The sequence below is a fragment of the Aythya ferina genome (assembly GCF_964211825.1).
Source record: "Aythya ferina genome assembly, chromosome: 2".
Lineage (NCBI taxonomy): Eukaryota > Metazoa > Chordata > Aves > Anseriformes > Anatidae > Aythya > Aythya ferina.
In genome coordinates this window covers 116,055,131-116,074,421 of record NC_140297.1, presented here as the reverse complement: position 1 = coordinate 116,074,421, position 19,291 = coordinate 116,055,131, and the positions used below count along the sequence as shown (strand labels likewise).

The window sequence follows — 19,291 nt, the reverse complement described above, 5'->3', positions numbered from 1 at the left end:
AGCATCCTGGTGCTGTTATGTGACATAGGTAGCACCCAGTTAAAAAATGAACTGGGGCTTGTGTATGTGTAAGCAAGACTGAAAAGAAATCACGCAGTAAAGAGCTGTTCACTCTACTTGGCCATAGAGTCTATAAAATTCTCTACTTTGCTCAGGCATGACTGTGCAGTAAGAAATCTTTCAACTTGTACAGCCATGTGCACCTTATGAATCTTAGGTTAGGACTGTGACCCCATCAAATAAAATTAGGCTTGTGAAATGCCACTTGCTTTCTCTCTCTTTTTCTCTCTCTTTTTTTTTTTTTTTTCTTTATTCTGTCTCTATCCTTTGTTGCCAACATTGAAAAAATAACTCCATGAGAAACACCAGACAGGAAAAATACACAGTAATACTAGACTGTGAAAAATCTACTGATCCCTTGAGCCATAGCATTCTTGCCTATAGATGATGACATTAAAAAATTGGAAATGGCTGCGCGCTTCCCCTCCTCTTCTGGATCTATGAACAAGGCAAGTTGTTTTCCTGATTCCTTTAGAATTACGCCCATTAGTATTGATGCGTTTGGTGCTTTGGGTAGCCAGGCAGAGAGAGGTGGGCAGTATCCTCTGCCAATAGATCTAGTCTCGCAGTGGGAACAAAATGAGATTGCTACTCTGCTGAGCTGTCATACTCAATAGCTTGTGCTGTTCCACCTGTACGGCTCTGAGTGCAGAGCCATGGCTTACATGGAGGCAGTAGCTCTGGTGGCTGATGTTCTCGTGTTCCCTGTGCATCACACAAGGCAGGGCACAGAGCCCTAAGCAAATGAGCCACTCTCATTTCAACAGCCACCATCCACATGGAGAAGAAAGGAAAAAACACAGCAGGCAAGCAGCTCCCTTTCACACTAGTTTGCAGTTCCTGATGAGTAACTTCTGGAGCTCCTCTCAGTGGAGAGTGATGAGAGGAGATCGAATCTCCTCCTCAGTGGCTCTGCTGCTGCACCCAGGACTAAGCCTGTGAGCTTCTTTCCCACTTTCACTGCCCCTAAATGCCACTGGCACAAAGAGCAGAACATAAGTAATGCAGATGGAAGAGGAAATGTTTGCTCGTACACGAGGAAATGAAATACACCTCAGGTGATAATGAGATACAAACACCCTGCAGTACCAGACTACAAGGACTTCTTTTCATCACAGAGCCTCACGAGCAGGACATGGTTTCTACATGGCTTTCCCTGTTCACCAGGAAGAAACTCCTCACTTACCCTGAAGAGTGGGGAGTGATCTGCAACCTCAGGACCAACAGCAATGCCTAAACAAGTGAAAAAGAAACAAACAAACAAAAAACCCTTTCCCTCCCTCACTGCTGACTGTAGGATAGAATAGGATAAAGACAAACAGATCAATTTCCAAAACTGTTGACTGGGACAGAGCTAACAGTAAAAGGATAAAGGGTGGACATTAATGTACTTCTTCAAAATTACATCAAAACCAAAGATAGCATTATGTCCCCAAATTCCCACATATCAACTAAATGTCACAGTACGTAGATTTAATACCAAGAGTGCACTATACTGTTACCATGGTATACTGTGACTAGGTTCTAGTCTTCCCTAAAACAGCTCAATCACAGTTCATATCTTTAAGTCCAAGCACTCTGACACTATAGAGTCATTCAATGTCTTATGGAAAGGACAGGACAGAAGTTCTATGCCAGCTTGTCCCTGCTTCCCATCCTCCTTTATGGTAAATTAGAAAATAAAGCAGGAGAATACAAAATCTCCATACTTGAAACTCTTAATTCATCTTTAAAAAAAATAATTATTGCTACTATTTGGCAAATATTAATATTTTCCAGAAAATCGTGCTTGTTAACACTGAGTCTTTTTCAGTGTGAAAAGAAATGCATTCTTCTCAGTGTATCTACAATACTAGCCCAGGCAAATAGGGCATCCTTCCTAGATATTTTTTTGGTAAAAACATAATTGTTTGTGTCACCAAAGGGCTGTGTATTTGACAGTCATTGTGTTGGCCAATACTGAGAAAGATCCGGGGCTGAGCAACAAGTGCTTGAACATGAGCTTGAACATGAACTGTAACAGATGCAATACCTTTTAATAACAGCACAGAAAGTAACGTACAAAAACCAAGATGGAAAGAGAATTGTTGTTTACTATCTGTTACAGTAAACTAGAAAAGACTGCATTATTTTGATAAAATTATATAAAATGGTTCACAAACACCTTTTAACACTTATAACAATAAATGGTTGTGTTATTCAAATACAATGAATTCAATGAATTCTTGAAACTTGAATTCTGTGAATTCGAGTCATTATTTTTAAGCACATTTAGGTATCACGTTTCCAGGTAGGTTTTGCCACAGTTTTGGAGACAGCATCACATTGTAAGTAACCAAGAACTGAATAAAGTTATTTCTTACAAAATCTTACATATCTATAGATATCTAATTCAGAATAAAGTTATTTCTTTAATTCAGTGGAGGGTTCAGGTCTTGAAGCAAGAGTTGCATTTCTCTTGCCTATGAGGGTGAACCACTGGATTAGACACAACAAATTCAAAACTACAAAACACTTTGGTCCTACATAATATTACTCATTTTTCACTGACCATTTTTAGAATTTTCTTACAGTAGTGTACATAGGTAAGCATCCTATTTCATGATTCTGAAAAATGTGAAGTGTAGCATATCCCACAGTATAGATGCTATAGACTTTTCTAATAGTTCATACAAACTTTTATAATTGCCATTCTTACATTATACCCTCAACTATTAATCCTGGCATCTATATCAAAGAGGTCTTTATGTTGAAGCATTTTGAGAAAGGCTCCTAAATTTTCTGTGGGAGAAGGCAATTTGCAGAGGCATTATTTCAAGTCCTGCATCACACCGATCTTAATTCTTTTTCATCCTAACCTGTGCATATAATATAAAGGTGGATGTATCCAGTTAAGAGGTTTAAGATAAGTGATGAAGAACAGAATTCTGTAAAAGGTATTTTATTGGGGAAAAAAAAGGAGGTCTATCAGAAAAAACAGGTTTTACCAGTTGTCCAGTTTTAGAAGTATGGCTTTGATTTATGGATCAAAATTGCTCATTTATTATTTTATCTATACTGCTTTGGGCAATTTTGACAGTTAAAATTTAGTTTTATTGACCAATGCAGCCAGTTTAGCCACAAGGGGACTAATGCACACATAGCCTGCTGCACTCAAGAAGTGATGATTTGATTCCATGACCAAGTTAGACTGGGAATCGCAACCAACAAAACACTAAGTTCCAAATCTCAATGCTCGAGGCAAAATACTTGCTCTAAAACACAACCAACCTTTAAAAGAAGGTGGGAAGGAATTTTGTGATAAAAGCCTCCATGCACTGTTTCCTGTAGCTGACATATTCCACCAATGCTTCTGTCAGCAGTGGATTCAGAGCAGTAGAGAAGAAACCTTTCTTTAATGACTGTGGACAACAGATAAAGCTGGAAGAAGGAAATGAAGATGCAGAGGAGAACTGAAGATGTGCTCTAGTATGATGGCTTACCACAGATCTGACAGAGAAAACGGTCCAAGAATTGTCTTTTTTTTTTTTTCCTAAACTAGATTTTATTCACATATACATAAATATGCATGTATTCATGTTGCAGGATGAAAGACTTACAAGTTTACTTAAAAAACTTACTGGAATGATTTTAAGCCAATGTTAATTTAGGCCTATCCTATTATAAAATTAGCATCTTCTGCAATCTCAATTTATTGCTCCATTGTGAAGCCCCTTGTGATACATAAACAAATCTCTGAAGAGAAACAAATCAATAAAGTGTCTAATTTGATTAACCATGTTTTTAAATTCATCAAGACAACTGCACAAAAATAAACCACTTACTTGTCAGTATTTTCCACGTCTTCTTTTCATCATCATAATACTGAACCAAATTGCTGGGTAGCCGGTCAGGTCCGGGAGGCAATCCTCCAACCAATAACAGCATTTTCTTATTGGAACGAATTCTTCACCCAAAACAAGAGGAAAGATGAACAACCACATTACTGAAGAGTATTTTTAGTGGCAACAAAATCATAACCATCAAAAGAATGTTCACTGCTTGCAGTTTCCTATTTCATTTTTTGTGTTTCTTTCCCCAATCGTATCTTAACAATTTTTTGAACCAAGCAGAAAAATGATCAGAAAAGCTGCATATCTCTCTACTCACGGAATAATAAGCTTCCTTTATGCAATTTGTTAGAGGTTCATTCTAGAACGACCTTTTTCTTATATTATCCCTTTAAATCATCACTCTTTACAGCTGAATACACATGAAATGCTCTGGAGTTGTACTAAGGTTAAGCATTAAAGTTGCATGTCAAAAATCGTATTAGTCAAAATCATTATTATAAGCCATTCTACACTCAAAGAACCTTGAAAAAATTAAGGTTATGCAGAGAGTTTGTGAGCCAACTCTTTAATCACACGCTGAACTTCGGATACGTAGTTTAGCACAATTAGCAGCACTGGGCTAACAGTTACGGGTTAAATGCTCCTTACAAGCACTTTTGTTTGTTTAATTTAGTCCAGGCTCTTGCTTTCCCTCTCCCCCACCTCTCCCCCCCTTCCCCATGCTCTCCCCCTGTGCACCACTGGCTATAGCAACACCAATTGGTAAAAATGAGACTGTGATGTTGTTGTGAGCCTCCCCAGAGTGGAGCCCTGCCAATGCTTGCCACTGATCCAGCGGCATGAACCTGCTCAACTGTGCAAAGTCACTCTAATTCCCTCCCTCTGTTTTTCTACCTTCTCCCCCAGGGGGCAACCACTGAAAGGAGTGACTACCCACCCATCAAGAGCTGGCAATTCGCTGCTATTAACCGTGACCGTGATTCCCAATCTGCCTGGCAGTTCTTAAGAACAGGACTGCAATGTCTCATATGCAGTAAAAGCGGTTATCTGCACCCTGGCCTCCAACACTCTACCTGATGAATGTGCGATTTCTTTGCAACATTAAGGGATTGAGCACAATTGGAAGCAAAAAGGGGAGGGCAGGCCCAGACCCCCGGATGAGTCCCGGTGCTTTAATAGTCACTTCACATACAATTGAACTTTCATCAGTAATACTGAGCTTGAGAGTGGTAACACTGAAATAAAGGTGTAGGCTCAAAGCGTTCCTGCTGTGTAGGAAGGTGTCGTAGCCTGGAAAATTTGCACCAATACAAATGAACGTGCAGGAGGACCGTGCACTTGGTGGAAAGCACCCTCGCCAAACACCAACATTTTTCCAGTCAGAGCAACATCACCGCAGTGATCTGTACCTCAGTGTGTAGGAAACCTTCCTGGTCAAAGAAGGCTGGAGAAGGCCACTGAGCAAAGCCATGAGCACAGCCTTGCGTGGTGCTCGGGCGCTGCAGTCTCAGCAGCGCACTCAGGAGAGGATGCTCGGCCACCGAGACATACCAGCGGCTCAGTGCCACTTACTGCTGAGAAAGGGCACCAGCGACAGACTAATCCATGTCTGTACCAGCACTGAAATGAACTGAGTTGTGCTTTAGAGGCGTGCAGCCACACAAAATGACCTTAATTCAGGAAGGGAGCACGCAGCTTGGATATCTGACCCAGACGATGCTGAGGAATGAAACCTTTCAAATGGCTCTGCAAAGGACAGAGACAGACTGCAGCTCCATCTATCACAAGGATGGCCAGGGAATTCTCTGGCAGATGGCCTTATTTGTTTTTAAACGAATTTAGGGCTCACAGAAGGTCCCGAACTGGCCGTGGGGGAAGTGGAGGCCCTCATGTGGCAGGCAGGTGTCACACTGCACAGGCAGTGGCACTGCAGTGCTCTCCAATGCTGTCCCCACACCTCGTCCCTGGCTTGCAGGGAGCCCCTGCAGCCCTTCAGCCTTCCCGACAAGCCAGCCTCTGACCTCGGTACTAAAGCTGCTACTTGCTGTCAGATGATGACTGTTACCTGCCCACCAGACTATGTCTGGGTATGGGATCGGGAGCTGTCTCGCGATTGCTGTCAGCACGGACTCAACGCACTGAGACCAAGCTCTGGGGAAAGCTTTCACAAACACTGCCAGCCTCTTGAAACGTTCAATCTCCTCAGTAAAGTTTTTAATGAGAGAGCATTTGATAAAAACTACGCAACACAGGAGCATGATAAACTATTTTTGGTACGAGTTAGGGATGGCTGCACATGTAACAAGTGGCGGAGCAAACCAGGGCCATAACTCAGTTATGCATGGCCATCCCTAACGATAGAGAATAAATTGTTTATTCCAACCCCCTTGTGTTGTACGTTATATCACAATCAACTCCCTGCGTATTGTAAAATCCAGAATGCCCTTGCAAGGTTTACTTGATAAAGGAGTTTATTTTGATTTTCATCTTTCATCTGTGAAACTCCCTTCTAACTCCAAAGCACTGTGAAAAACCAATGAATGGCCAAGGCTCAATAGTTAAGGTGAAGAATGAAATGTCAGATGTAACTCTGAGTTTCCAGACTTTGGCAGCTGCAACTATCCTTAACATTACTTTCTCAGCTAAACAATCTGAGAATCTGCTATGCCCTGAGAAGGATTGGCACTGCTATATGGGAATGTTTAGAAATACTTAATATTTTTAAATATTTATCGTGGGAAGTAGCATGAACAGAAGTCCTTAATTAAAGTTTGATATGAAATTAATAGCTAGCATAGTCTCTACCAAAAGCACCGGGAATTCTCACATTACGAACCAGAGATGAGTTGTCTCACTCAGAAACGTACAGTATCTAGCTAATCTCTATCAAGAGCTTTTCCAGTGAGCCACGTAAAAATAATATGGTGACAAGCTATGCATGTTTTAAATTGATGCATTTCCTTGGAACCAATTCTGCTTTTTAAGTTTTGATGTGAATGCCTACACTTTAGGTTTTGAAATAAAAATTTCTCTATTACATTCCATTATGTCTGTGTTTGATAACACACTGAGCAGTCCTGTTAAATCTTAGTATACATCTTAACACACATATTAAAATATGAAAGGCATGGAAATGATCACTGCTCATATGCAGAAGCCTTTTCCAAACATTAATAAAAAATGTAATTCAGTGAAACAGTAAGATAAATGCAGAACTAAAAAATACGTGTAAGATAAACTTTCTCCCCTTCTTGCATTATTACATATTTGCTGTTTGGATACCTCGATCTTGCCCTGTCAAACACTTGGTGTTGTATCTGAAACACTCTCTTTTGATAGTCCTTACTTCACAGTGTAATATACAGCTTGGTCACATACTGTGGTTCACGGTGTCCCTAGCAAAGCTATTATGATCATCTTGTGTTCAATTAACAGTAGCAGGTTTCAGTCAGGGAAGGCTAAAATAATGTTAACCATGAACATGCAGGCTGATGACACACGAAAAGCTGAGAAACACTTATTGATATCTTAACCCAAAAGTATTTAAGTATTTCTTCTACCAAGAACGCAAAACTCTGGTTCTCGTTGGGGTACATACACGTTATTATTCTGCACACACTTTGCAGGTTTTGTTCTGCAAAGATTTTAGAACACTTAATTCACCTTAATTAAGTTTCTGGGTACCCCATGTGGTGTGAAATTTGTCTACTTAGAAGGCTGTAAAACAAAATATATTTTAAAGTCAACATTTTCCAACTTGTATGGTTTCATTAAAGCACACAAACCTAGGAATTTAACTCAGGTAAATGACTTTGCTGTCAGAGATGTTGAATACCCATCAACATACCTAAATGCTGCTGATTTCCAAGGTCACAGGAGATGTGCATCAGCTCTAAAATTCAGGTCACTTATTCTACAGTCTAAACTAACTGCAAATACACTGGACAAAATGCTGAGCCCAAGGGAATTTATCATCTTATGAAGAATCGGTAGAGAAGACAGTGACAGATCTCAATAATCCTGACAGCCTTGTCCACCCAAAGCTCTTTTGCAACCTTGATAGCTTCATGTTAATGGAAAACGCATTAATGGGAAATATTCTTCTTGTACATTGTTTTTCTTTATTAGCATATCCATCAATCTTGCACTGCTGGGTTTTCCTCATCTAGGGCACTTAGTTGAAGTTCATTCTGCAAAGGCAGGCAACAAAACAAGCCCCACCCATGACAGCTTTGCTCCAGATTCTTTAAATTTTTTAAACCATACAGTAAAGCTCCCCTTTCTGCATTGCTGCCTGCACAGAGAATAGAACGCAAGAGAGGAAAATGTGGTTCTTCATTCCTTCTGTGTAGTGCTACACCAAAAAGAAAAACGCATCTTAGACATGAAGGTGATACTGGTAATCCATGAAAAATATGAAGACTATTTGAAGTCTACTTTCCTGTTAACTCGAGACTACAAACACCTGGACCATTCATGCTCTTTGAATATAGGCTGCCACCATGGCTTGAGCCAGGTGACTCTTAGGACCAGGAAATTCACATACATGGGTTGCCTTGCTCCTGCTTGAGCTCTGATCTTTTATGCAGCAGAGCCAAACCAAATTGTAGATGTTTTCTCATTAAACAGGGGCTTGAGTGCAACTGCCAAAAGACCAGCTCACATTCAGCAAGAATGGGTGGCGAATTTAAAGCATGCCCACAAATCTCAACAGGCCAAAGGATTTGAGAAACTGGAGGATAACACATTGTGATACTGTCAAAACAAATAGCAAGAACCTTAGGAAAACTGGTCTGTGTTAGTTTGCAGAGATGAAGTATATGTTTGGAAACCAACCTCAACATAATAAACAGGTAAGTAAGCAGTCCCAATTAGCATTTCGGTTACCAACCTTTTCTGTGTTAACACTAAAGGCTTAATTTAACCTTCAGAAACCAGGATGGTCCTCTGCAAATTTTTTCTTCCAAAAAGGCCTCTGAAGGAATTTTGTGTCCAACAAAAACATAATGGAAAGGCCAGTCGCTGTCTGCAAATCTGAACTGATGATGCAGACATGCATTTGCCCGTGACTGAGGAAACTGTTTTGCCATCACAGAACATGTTGTGAGATCTTCAGCAATTATCTTCCTCACTCCTGGGTAGGCATTTCAGTACAACAACAGCATCTTATGAAAACTGCTTCTTTCAATGGATTTTGGCTTTCGCAGTTGACTGCAAAGATAGCCATGATTAGCAACACATGTTTAATAGACAGAAAATATCATTATCCAGGAGTTTAACTATGAACTTGATGAAAACTGTAAGACACAATGTAAGCTTTATTTTGGACAGAGAAATTTAGTGTTTTTTTTTTTTTTTTTTTTAGCACGTCTATGAATTAATGAACATTGCAACCTATAGGTGAGTAGGCATCCAGAATATTCTCCCAACCCCACAGCACTGCTAGGGCAAGGACCTAAGTTTCCACAGTTGTCAGACCAAGTCCTGCCTCAACTCTGACCCATGGGGAATATCCTTCTTCTTGTGGGCAATGGACAGACCTAAAAGAACATCTCAGTTTTATCAGGACCTAAAGCATACTGAGGATTACCTAGGTCTCTTTGCAAACCATGACCAAGAAATTATTTAGCTCTTAGGTTCAAAATATTTTCAGAAATACATTGAAAATAACTTTCTTTATGAATTGAATTTTCTTACTCTTCTAAGGCTCATCTATTGCTAAGGCCCACCTGAAGGAATGTGAAAAAACACACTATTAATATAATTCCTTGAAGCCAGTCTGACCATTCACTTTAGTGCCACGAAGATTCTTGCTTTCATCTTTTCATTCTGTTTATAAGCCTGCTTAACAGAAAACCCAGAGTACATGTTTTCATTGTAGCATTGTAGCTCTCAGTGACATCAACTAAGCATTATTTGGTGATGCCCAAGACCCACCTGATCTCCTGACTGTTTTCTATGTATTTCAAAGCCCTGCTGACTGACAACAGACCAAATTTTAGGAGCATAAATACTAAGTTGGGATGTGGACATGGCTCTCTTATTTTCTTTTTTCCTCTGAATCTACTCAAATGGTTCTTTTATTATTATTCTTAACAATACATTTTATTGATTTAAAAATAACTGCATGGAAAAGAAGGAGAGTCACTGGTAACTCCAAAAGCCGATCTCTCTCTTTTTTTTTTTTTTTTTTTTGTCTCCAACTAAAAAGCAGAAGTCTACACATAAGTGAATCTTATATCTGACAAGCCATATTGAACTGCTGAAAAGTTACATGGCAAGTTAAGGTTTCCTTTAATGCCTTTATATCTACAGTTGCTAAGCATTTTTCCATTCCTTGCACTAAAATAACTTACAAAGTGTTTAGAGCTCTGAATACCTGATTTTTCTTTGTGAATCTAATCCCATTGCTGTTACTAATTTAGACGGGTCTCTAAGTACATCTCAAAGAGTTAGGGTAATTTTTTTAAGCTGGAAAATATTTAAAGTGAACGTCTCCTCATTTTGGAGTAAGATCTTCTGATCCACTAGCTGTCTTAGGGGCGGGCCATTTTGCTGGAAGAGTGGCATCTATCATCAGTATTTCTTTGGGAGGAACCCAGAGGAATGTCCTTTTCATCTCTGTCTCCCTGTATCACCAGCCTATTCTTCATGTTGACAGGAGATTGGTACTGCTTCCTCAGAAAGGTTTGCAGCAGCTTTCCCGTGTGGAGTTTTGCCAAGGTTGCTGTATCCCTACCCAGCACCATTGTTCCTTACAGCTTGAGACAGGCTTTAATGGATGCATCCTCTGTGTGATAAGCTTATCTCCCTGAACATTTCCTTTATCAAAGGTATCACTCCCTTTGCATCACAGTTATGTTGCAACCAACTCTCTTTGTGTGGAAGTTTATTGTGAACCCTTGCTCCAGCATTGCAGTTGCAGGCCTAATTTCCTTCTGTACCTCCTATAGCGATGATATCCACACACAGAGATCAGCTGAAGGCATCTTTAAATTCACTGAGATCCGAATGCTGAAGATAACCTTACTAGGAACTCAGTGAATATCTGAAGCATTATAAGGGACAGAAATCACAGTAATTTTAATAGCAAATCTTATCCTGGCACTTGAGTCACAAAGTCTCCCATGTCATGAATTGTATTGGCAAAACTATGCAGACAACTGATTTACCATACTGTTGGCAGTTCTGAAGAATCCTAAAGAAACTTGCTTCATTCTGAATATTTTAAAAAATAAAACCAAAGAAAACATCAAAGCTAAATACTTTTGAAATTTGATTTCCCCTCCTCTTTTTTTTTTTATAATTTTTTTAGACTAAAGTGGTAAAATTGAAATGTTTATAGAATGGTCAATGTTTAAATAATATAAATGTTTATAGGGTGGTCAACTCTGCATTTTTTTCCTAGAAAATTTCAGTCAAGTTTTTTTACTGACATGCAATTTCACATGACTGTGAAAAGTCGGAAAGTCCCTTTTTTGTTTGATTCTGTCTTAGATGTCTATGGCTACAGCAGGTCTTTGCATCAGAGGCTGTGTTCTCCCCAGCTGAGCCTCCTTTTCTTTAGGAAGCTGAGGAGAAGCAGCAGAACCTGCTGCTGCCTCACATAACTATGATGGGTTACCTTTTCTTTTTTTTTTTTTTCTTTTTTTTTTCTTCCTGAAAGGAGGCAGCAGTCAGGGGAAGATGAGAAGAACCCACTGTGGCATCAACCTCTATTTGCTTCCAGCTTCAGTGCAAACCGTCTGTTTCCACTGAACTTGGCAGCTGATAGTATTTGCTCAAAGTTCATTGTCTGCTTTCCAAGAATACAGCAAGAAGTCTTGACTACTAATGGCAATAGGCATGACGGTCTTTAAAGAAAATTTCAGGAAGCCAGCAAATATGAAAAATGATGCCAGAAAGTGTCTAATAACAAATTTCAGCTTCCCATATTCTCTTATTTCTTTAGATGGTAGTTTGGTGAGCCTGTAATCCCAGGCAGGATATTCTTCAACAACATCAACAACAGAAAGAAAAGCTTACAGAGCAGTGGAGGACAACCCAAAACTTTTATTTAGGATCCGAGTTAACTCTGATGTTTAATATTTTCAGATCATACTTTGCAAAAGTATAACAACTAACTTTGCTAGCTATGAAACTGCTTTGATTTTTAAAACATAACAGTAGTGTGAAAAGATAAAGTGGTGTTTCTACAGATTATGAAGATTTTTTTTCCATAGGGTATGTTTAACAGAATCAAAACTTTTTTTTTTTTTTTTTTTTTTCCCCGCTAGAAAAATACTTTGCCTTGACTTTGTGCTCTGTATTTGCTCTCCTTGTTTCCCTTGCCCTCAAGGCTTGTTGTACTTTCTCTTTGAGTGTAAACTGAAATAATTACACTGTTCCACCTCTGCTTCATTTACTGGTCAGTAGCTACAGACTCAGAACCTCAGTATTCTTCCACTCTAAGGAGAAACTACAGTAATCCAAGGCAACAAAATGCCTTCACAGACTGAATGCAGACAGGGTCTGCCTGACCCTCTCCTCTGTGTCTCCCCTCTCCATGTGAGGGGGACGCATGTAAGGAAAAGAGGACAGAAAACCTTCAGAGAGGGCATGCAGGCAGCTGAGAGACAGGTGTGTATGATGTTCATCTTGATCCTACAGCACCCAATTTGTAAATAGTACAATCAAATCATACTACAAGGGTTTTGATAGGGAATGCTCTTATTTAGAAGTCTCTACACCTTTTGTGGCTCATGTTCTCCCTGACACAACAGTCCTGGACTGTGTTGCCAAAGCTTGGACAAGAACAGCACTGTACCTCATGAGAGACAACTCTACTCTTTCAGGGATCCATAGGATTTGCACATGGTGGTAAAGGGACACTTTTAATTAATTAATTTATTTTTAAAGTACAGGAAGCTCCCCTTTTCTCCATCATTTTATCCTCAGTTTGAGTGGCTTAGTAAGACTTTTTTTTTTTTTTTTTTCCTAAATTAACTTAATTTTCCCTCTAAAACAAGGGGGTTTGGAAGATTTCCCCTGACTATATAATTCCAGTGAATTATTACCCCTATTGGAAAACGTTTAGGCAGAAGATATATCTATACACATACGTCAATGTATACAGAAAAGGGTGCAAATAGCACCAGGCCGGGGTTTCCATCTTCTACTGCTCTGCCTTCAGATTTCTGTCAGGTGAATTCTAATAAATGCAGCCTGTGCCTGCATTTCCGTCCCCCCTGCAAGAAACAAACACAGGCAGCACTCCTGCAGGAGGACCCCAAGGAGAAGGACAGCAGCCAGAAAGGGGGAGGAAGCCGCAAGGAGCAGGGTGAAGGAAAGCCAAGGAGCAGCACAGCCCAACCAGCTGTAGCAGCCTCCGGAGATCTGAGTGGAGAAGTGTGGAGGAGACAGCATCAGTCTGTGAGAAGTAGGGAGCCTGGTGGAAGGTGCACGGAGGGGCTGGGGAGCACGGCAGCAAAGGATTCAAGAGATGGGGCAGGAGGTGAAGCTCAGGTAGGATGGATGTGGGGAGGTGTCCTACCTGGCAGAGCGGTGTGGGAGCAAGGAGGAGCCTATGAGGGGGACTGGTAAGGGAAAATGAGTAGTTTGGAGGTTCAGGAGACTTTGAAGCAGGGGATTTTAAGGCAATTGAAATTCTGGTGCAGAAGAGGGCAGGAGATGGGGAAAGGATATAAAGATATTGGGACTACGTGTTGCCCAAGGAACTAAATCAGGAGGGGCTTGCAGTTTCCAGAGGAGATTACTCTAGCTAGGTACCTCTGACCAGAACACGGGCTCACATGACACTTGGCACCCCTTCTTCATCTACAGCTGCTGGAAAGACAATTGCCCATAAGAGAGACCATTAAACACTTTATAAATTACCCTTCTCCTAACAAGTACTGTAACTGGGCCAAGAAAGTGGCTCTCCCCAGTGCCACCGCAGCTCTTGAGGATTACACATGCCATTAGGAAGGCTCCAAAGGACTGACCCACAGCAGTGGTCTTAGGGCAACAGTGCTGCCTCTACCAGTCACCTGGGCTCCAGTCCTCCCTCCTGCTGGATATTCAGACATCTCTCCACTTGCACTTCAGCACTAGCCTGGCTGCAAAGGCAAATGAATGCACGTAAGGCAAGTAAGGCAAGTAGGTGAGACTAACTAGGATTAAACTGACTACAGTTCTGTGGTTCACTTCCCTGCAGCCTCTAATGTGTCAGTCTCCTTTCTGCAGCTCAGCTGAGAGAGTCCTGGCACAGGAACAATTTACTGATATTAATTCAGGCACATAAGACCTGATCCAAAGCCCACTGAAATAAACCCGGGCCTCGTGTTCACTTCATTCACACTGTGATGCAAACGGTAGTAATTTGAGTACATTTTAAGGTGTGGTTTTTATCCAGACATTAATTTGGAGTCTGAAATATTTCTCATTTGCAGTAAACCACGAGAACAAGTATTAGTTAAAAAATCAAATATTGGCATTAGCATCACAAAGGGATCTAGTCAGGTGGCTACTTACCAGAATACATGACAATGTATTTCAGGGAAACAAACAAGCTATTTTATTTTTATTTTTTTTTACAACCAGCAAATACACCCAATGAGATCTGTCGAAAATCTTAGCAGGAAAAGAAGTCAAATTGAACTATAAAACATGCAGACAATAGTGCATTCAAGAAGGAAATTATTTAGTTGCCAAGAGACAACCAGTTTCTTCAGATTTTTAATCTCCCCTCTGTAGAAAGTAAAAACAGACTGGGTATATGTGTCTTCCGCGTAAACGCTACTGTCTCATGCTGTTCTTCACTTTACGTTTTCCCTCTTCATCAACAGTGACCACCCTTCTACTGAGTGAAAACTGGTCATACTGTCTTCATCCCCTGTCAGTTTAATTTCCCTGACATTTTCACTAATACGACAAAATACAAAACAGTCTGGATGACACCCTCTCTCTGCTGAAATTAAAAGAAAAATACAAACCCCTACAATCAGCTTCAGTAGGATCAGAATTCACACTTTTAATCTCTTGAAGGTCTAGTAACTCAGGGAACAAAAGTATAGAAAAACAGCTGGGTCTGTACATTCTGGGACTTCACTGAACCCAGAAAACAGACAGCACGGTCAAGGCTTAGCCTTCTTATCCCTTTGTCTTTTTATTTTCCTCCTTTCTCTTTCACTCTCTAATTCCATATTTCCTGCCTATGACTTTTTCCATCTCAGGTCAGTTGGTTTATCCCCATCCATTTTTCCTCCCCCACATCTGAAATAGGTTTTCCAGAAACTAAAATACTCAGCTGTTATTGACAACAGCTGCTGTTCCTGCCAAGAATTAGTTTTTTTTTTTTTTTTTCCTTCTTCTTCTGTTTCAACCACTCTTGTCTTTTATTTGCCTTTTTTTTCTCCTCCCCAGTTCCCTGTTTTCCTGCTTGGTATGCTATTCTTTCTTCCTTTCCAGCTGTACTTCTCTCCATTCTTCCCTCCCTCATTTGTACTTTCTTTCTTCCTTTACTTAGGACCTGTTTCTCCCCTGGGGTATCTTAATTTCTTTCTTTTTCTGTATTTCGCCTCCCTCTCAGTTTTACTCTCACCACTCTCCTCTGCCTTCAGTCACCTGATCTAGCTATACGAACATCTCTCTGCTGCTCTTCCTGCAAATCCATACAGGAGCTAACCTGCCCAAATTCCTATTGATTTCAATAGGAGTTGCATGTGTTCTGCGACTGATAAACAACTCCTTGGCCATAACAGGCTGCCTCTTCCCTCCCAGAGTACCTTATTGTGTCTGTCTGAAACAGAAAAAATTATAAATAGTTACAGGCAAGAAAAACCATAAAATCATCACAATGTTCTATAAGAAAGCAACAATGTTTATATAAAACAGTTAATGATAAGCTCTGTAATTTTAATATTTTTTCTATAATTCTCCATTTTCTGTCTACAGCTATATTATACATTAGCACAAATAAAATTAAAGGTAAAAACTAGGCACTTCACACCAGAGATGTGTTTTTAGCCATTTTCATTGTTGCAAGTAAACATTGAAGCAATAATACTTCTCATTAGCTCACTCATCTTTTAAAGTGAAATTCTTTCCAGCAACATTGTAATGCTCTAACCCAGAACTTTTCAAAAATTGAAAACATATAGAGTGTATTATACAAAATATATAGTATTGCACAATAAACCACAGAGACATTTTAATCAACTCAGTATTCCAGTGATGTCCTGAGAGTCAAATAAATAACTAGAAGATGAACGTTCTCTCTAAATGCCTTTTCTTCTCAGAACTACAGAAAACATGTCACAGCATAGAGTTACCCTTGTCTTTCAGGCTTAGCCAAAATCATTTCAGTCCTATGTTCGGGGTCACCATAATGGGCCCAATTTGTTTTATGCTGAAGTCAACTGGAATTTCTTCATCTTATGTCATAACTGACCATGCCTCAGGAAGCTTTTACAGCAGCTTACATGCTGAGGCCTATTTTAGGTGAAAATCACAGAAGCCAGAAAGCTCCAGCATAACCCCAAGAAGGGGAGAGCAAAGTCAACAGAATTACTAACTTGCTTAAACACCTGATTAAATTCCAGATGAGAACTGAAATACCCATCTCCCATGAGGAAGTCCTAAACTCAGGAGTATATGGCAAGGTTCAGAAGTTGGGAATGTTATCCTCAAGTTTTTAGACAACAATCATTTAGTTGCTGTTATTTGAAAAATAGTTTTTACAAAATTGCATGGGATCATTCAAGCATTTACCTTTTCTCAGAAATTTTCTGAAAAAAATCCACTCTCACTGCAGGTAAATACCATTTGCTCTTTTTGACAGCCCCGCAAATGTAGCACAGAAGACAGACCAGACACTGGTCCCAGCCCAGGCATTCCTAGCACTGCAGGATCTGCACTTGTAACACAAACGTTATGAATAACTCTGCTCACAGTGCACAGACTGGATTATGATCCAAAATTACTGTCCATAGTCCTTCAGCCCTGGCAATAGCAAAAACTTGTCTTTGTCAGGAAGGTGAGCACATGTGATTTAGCAGATAAAGAAGAAGCTTAAAGAAAAAAAAAATAATAAAATAACAGTGCTATTCCTGTTTAGACTTCAGAAGAGAATCACCTTACTTTAGGCTTCCCATTACACTCATTTTGTTTAAGAAATGTAAGTAGGCTAAATTCCAAAGTACCCCAAAATGGTTGTGGATAAAAAAAAATAAAAAGCGTACACAGGTACGCTTTTTTTTTTTTTTTAAGTAGCATGTTGAAAAAAATATATATAGTTTTTAAAAGGCAGAAAAGTTATTAGCAAATTCTCATTCTGAGTGCAATTCTCCTAATTTCTTCTATACGCTGTCAGCAGGTGACTACAGCTCCGTGCTGCTTGCATTTCTCACTAACATATACTGTACTCTGCAGTATATATTATACCGCACAAGAGGAACAATTTATCTCTTTCTAAAGATATGTGAGCCTTCTGTGAATGACCTTTCATTAAACTTCATAAAACAAAATTCTAAATTACCGAGGTCATCATTGCTCACAGAACAGGTAATCTGAGTTAAAAGTCCTTCTCTGTGAAATAATTTTTATCTATTCACACAGGTATTTAACTGTTCAGTTACTTTTAAGATTTGTTTCTGCAAATTAGTAACTCAAGAAACTCTTTGCAGATTTTCTTTCCTAAAATAAAATTTTACTGAATGTCAACCTGTCAGAATTGCAGCTTTAGAGACACCATGGGTAAGACGAAACACAATTTAGGAAATTTCTATCGTCCTGGGTATGCTTTTTTTTGTTTTTTTTTTTTTTTCAGTCATGCTTAAGAAGGTGTTTGTACCTTTCGGCAGCCTGACTAAATCTTAAAATGATTACGATTCAAAATGGGCCTTCGTGACCTTTACAAATTCCCAGGACCTTAAATTAAAATATACCAATTATAGTTTGTATCACAGAGTATTTCAACATCTCCAACATTCTAACATTTTGAGTGAGTTCTAATGCCTGTTTACAAAGAAAAGAAATCTGCATGCTTTCCCTTCAATTTCAACAACACCAAAGAACTCAATCACCAGAAGCCAGTGACAATGCTGCCATTGAACACATGCTGAAGTTGCAAAGGTGATGGCGTGTTACCATCTCTCGCTGTTAAGGGTCTCCTGAAATACTATTATCTGCACATACGTGCAGACCTATGACAAAAATAATGGTGATATTTGGACTCCCCCATAAGCTATTAAGTAAATGCAACTTTGAATCTAATCTAGGTCTCAAGTACGCTCCTTTTATGTGCGCTCCCGCTTACGAAAAGCCAGCTTCCAGCACCAGAGTATCAGATTCTTGCAGCATCCATGACACTTGTAAGCATTCAGTGGTCAGAACACCACTACATATCCTTCAAATGATATGGACCAGTGAAGCTGGAAGGTATCTTCACTGAACCAAGCAGGCTGGTATCTCAGCAATCCACCAGGACAGGAGCCCCGGCATGCCCCAGGTGGCGTGCAGAATCTTGACTAACAAGTCGGTGGCGGGTTTTGCATTTTTAAAGTCGATGGTTTTGAATATTGAAATGCAGAGGGTACACGCCAGCTGTAACAGCAGCACCTCAGCAACAGTTCACCTTGCGAAACGCTGGTGTTTGTTTTTTATTGTGGGGTTTAGGAGTGAGAATCGGTTAGAGAGCAAGGTGATAAGCACGACAAAACACTAACAGAGGCAGCTAGCTAGAGATAATAAAAGAAGGCAGAGCATTTCTGAAGTTAAATCATTGAGGTACCTCTTACATGAAGATATAAACAATCCTCTGCATTAATGCTAAGGGAGCACATTGTTAAATATTTTAGATAATGTATTATTTTTTCTTGCTACTGTTAAGTCATTAAGAGTAGCCACCTCTTAGTTAAAAGGCTGAATATCTCATTCAAAGTGTGCGTTGATTTCTGCGCCACCGTGACACTGTACTTGGAAGATGGTATTATCTTTCCATTTCAGAATGAAATGAAGTATAAACATATTTTAAACGGAGGAAAAAAAAATCCTCTTTCGTTTCGGGTATATTTACTATTCATTAAACTCTATGCTGTGCTTTCAGTTCCCAACACCAACCTCATATTGCCAATCTCTGACATCATGATTCATCACCTTATTAAGTGAAAACAACTGACAGGCCATGGCCATCCGGACTATGAAGTCACAAGTTTCCCTGCACAACGCGGACATCACCTGAACACCAGCAGTAAGGGGGCGTGCGCGGATAACGCAGTTATTTACATAGGTGTATATAAAAACAAGGATTATCTGGATTTAGGACGTGGGTGTTGTGGCTTAGGACGCCCTGAAGATGCAACTCCTTGTTAAAAATTAGGGGTGGGGGGAGAGAAATCAGCCTGTGAGGGCTCGTTACA

General features: G+C 39.8%; 1 protein-coding gene across 1 annotated transcript in view; it reads right to left on the bottom strand.

Annotated features, from left to right (window-relative positions):
- KLHL14 (kelch like family member 14) overlaps positions 1-19,291 on the bottom strand; it is a 64,199-nt gene that overhangs the window by 42,500 nt on the left and 2,408 nt on the right. Inside the window, exon 3 of the mRNA XM_084512089.1 lies at positions 3,885-4,006. Within this exon, the coding sequence (XP_084368215.1) occupies positions 3,885-4,006 (122 nt within the window). The remainder of the gene's footprint in view (positions 1-3,884; positions 4,007-19,291) is intronic.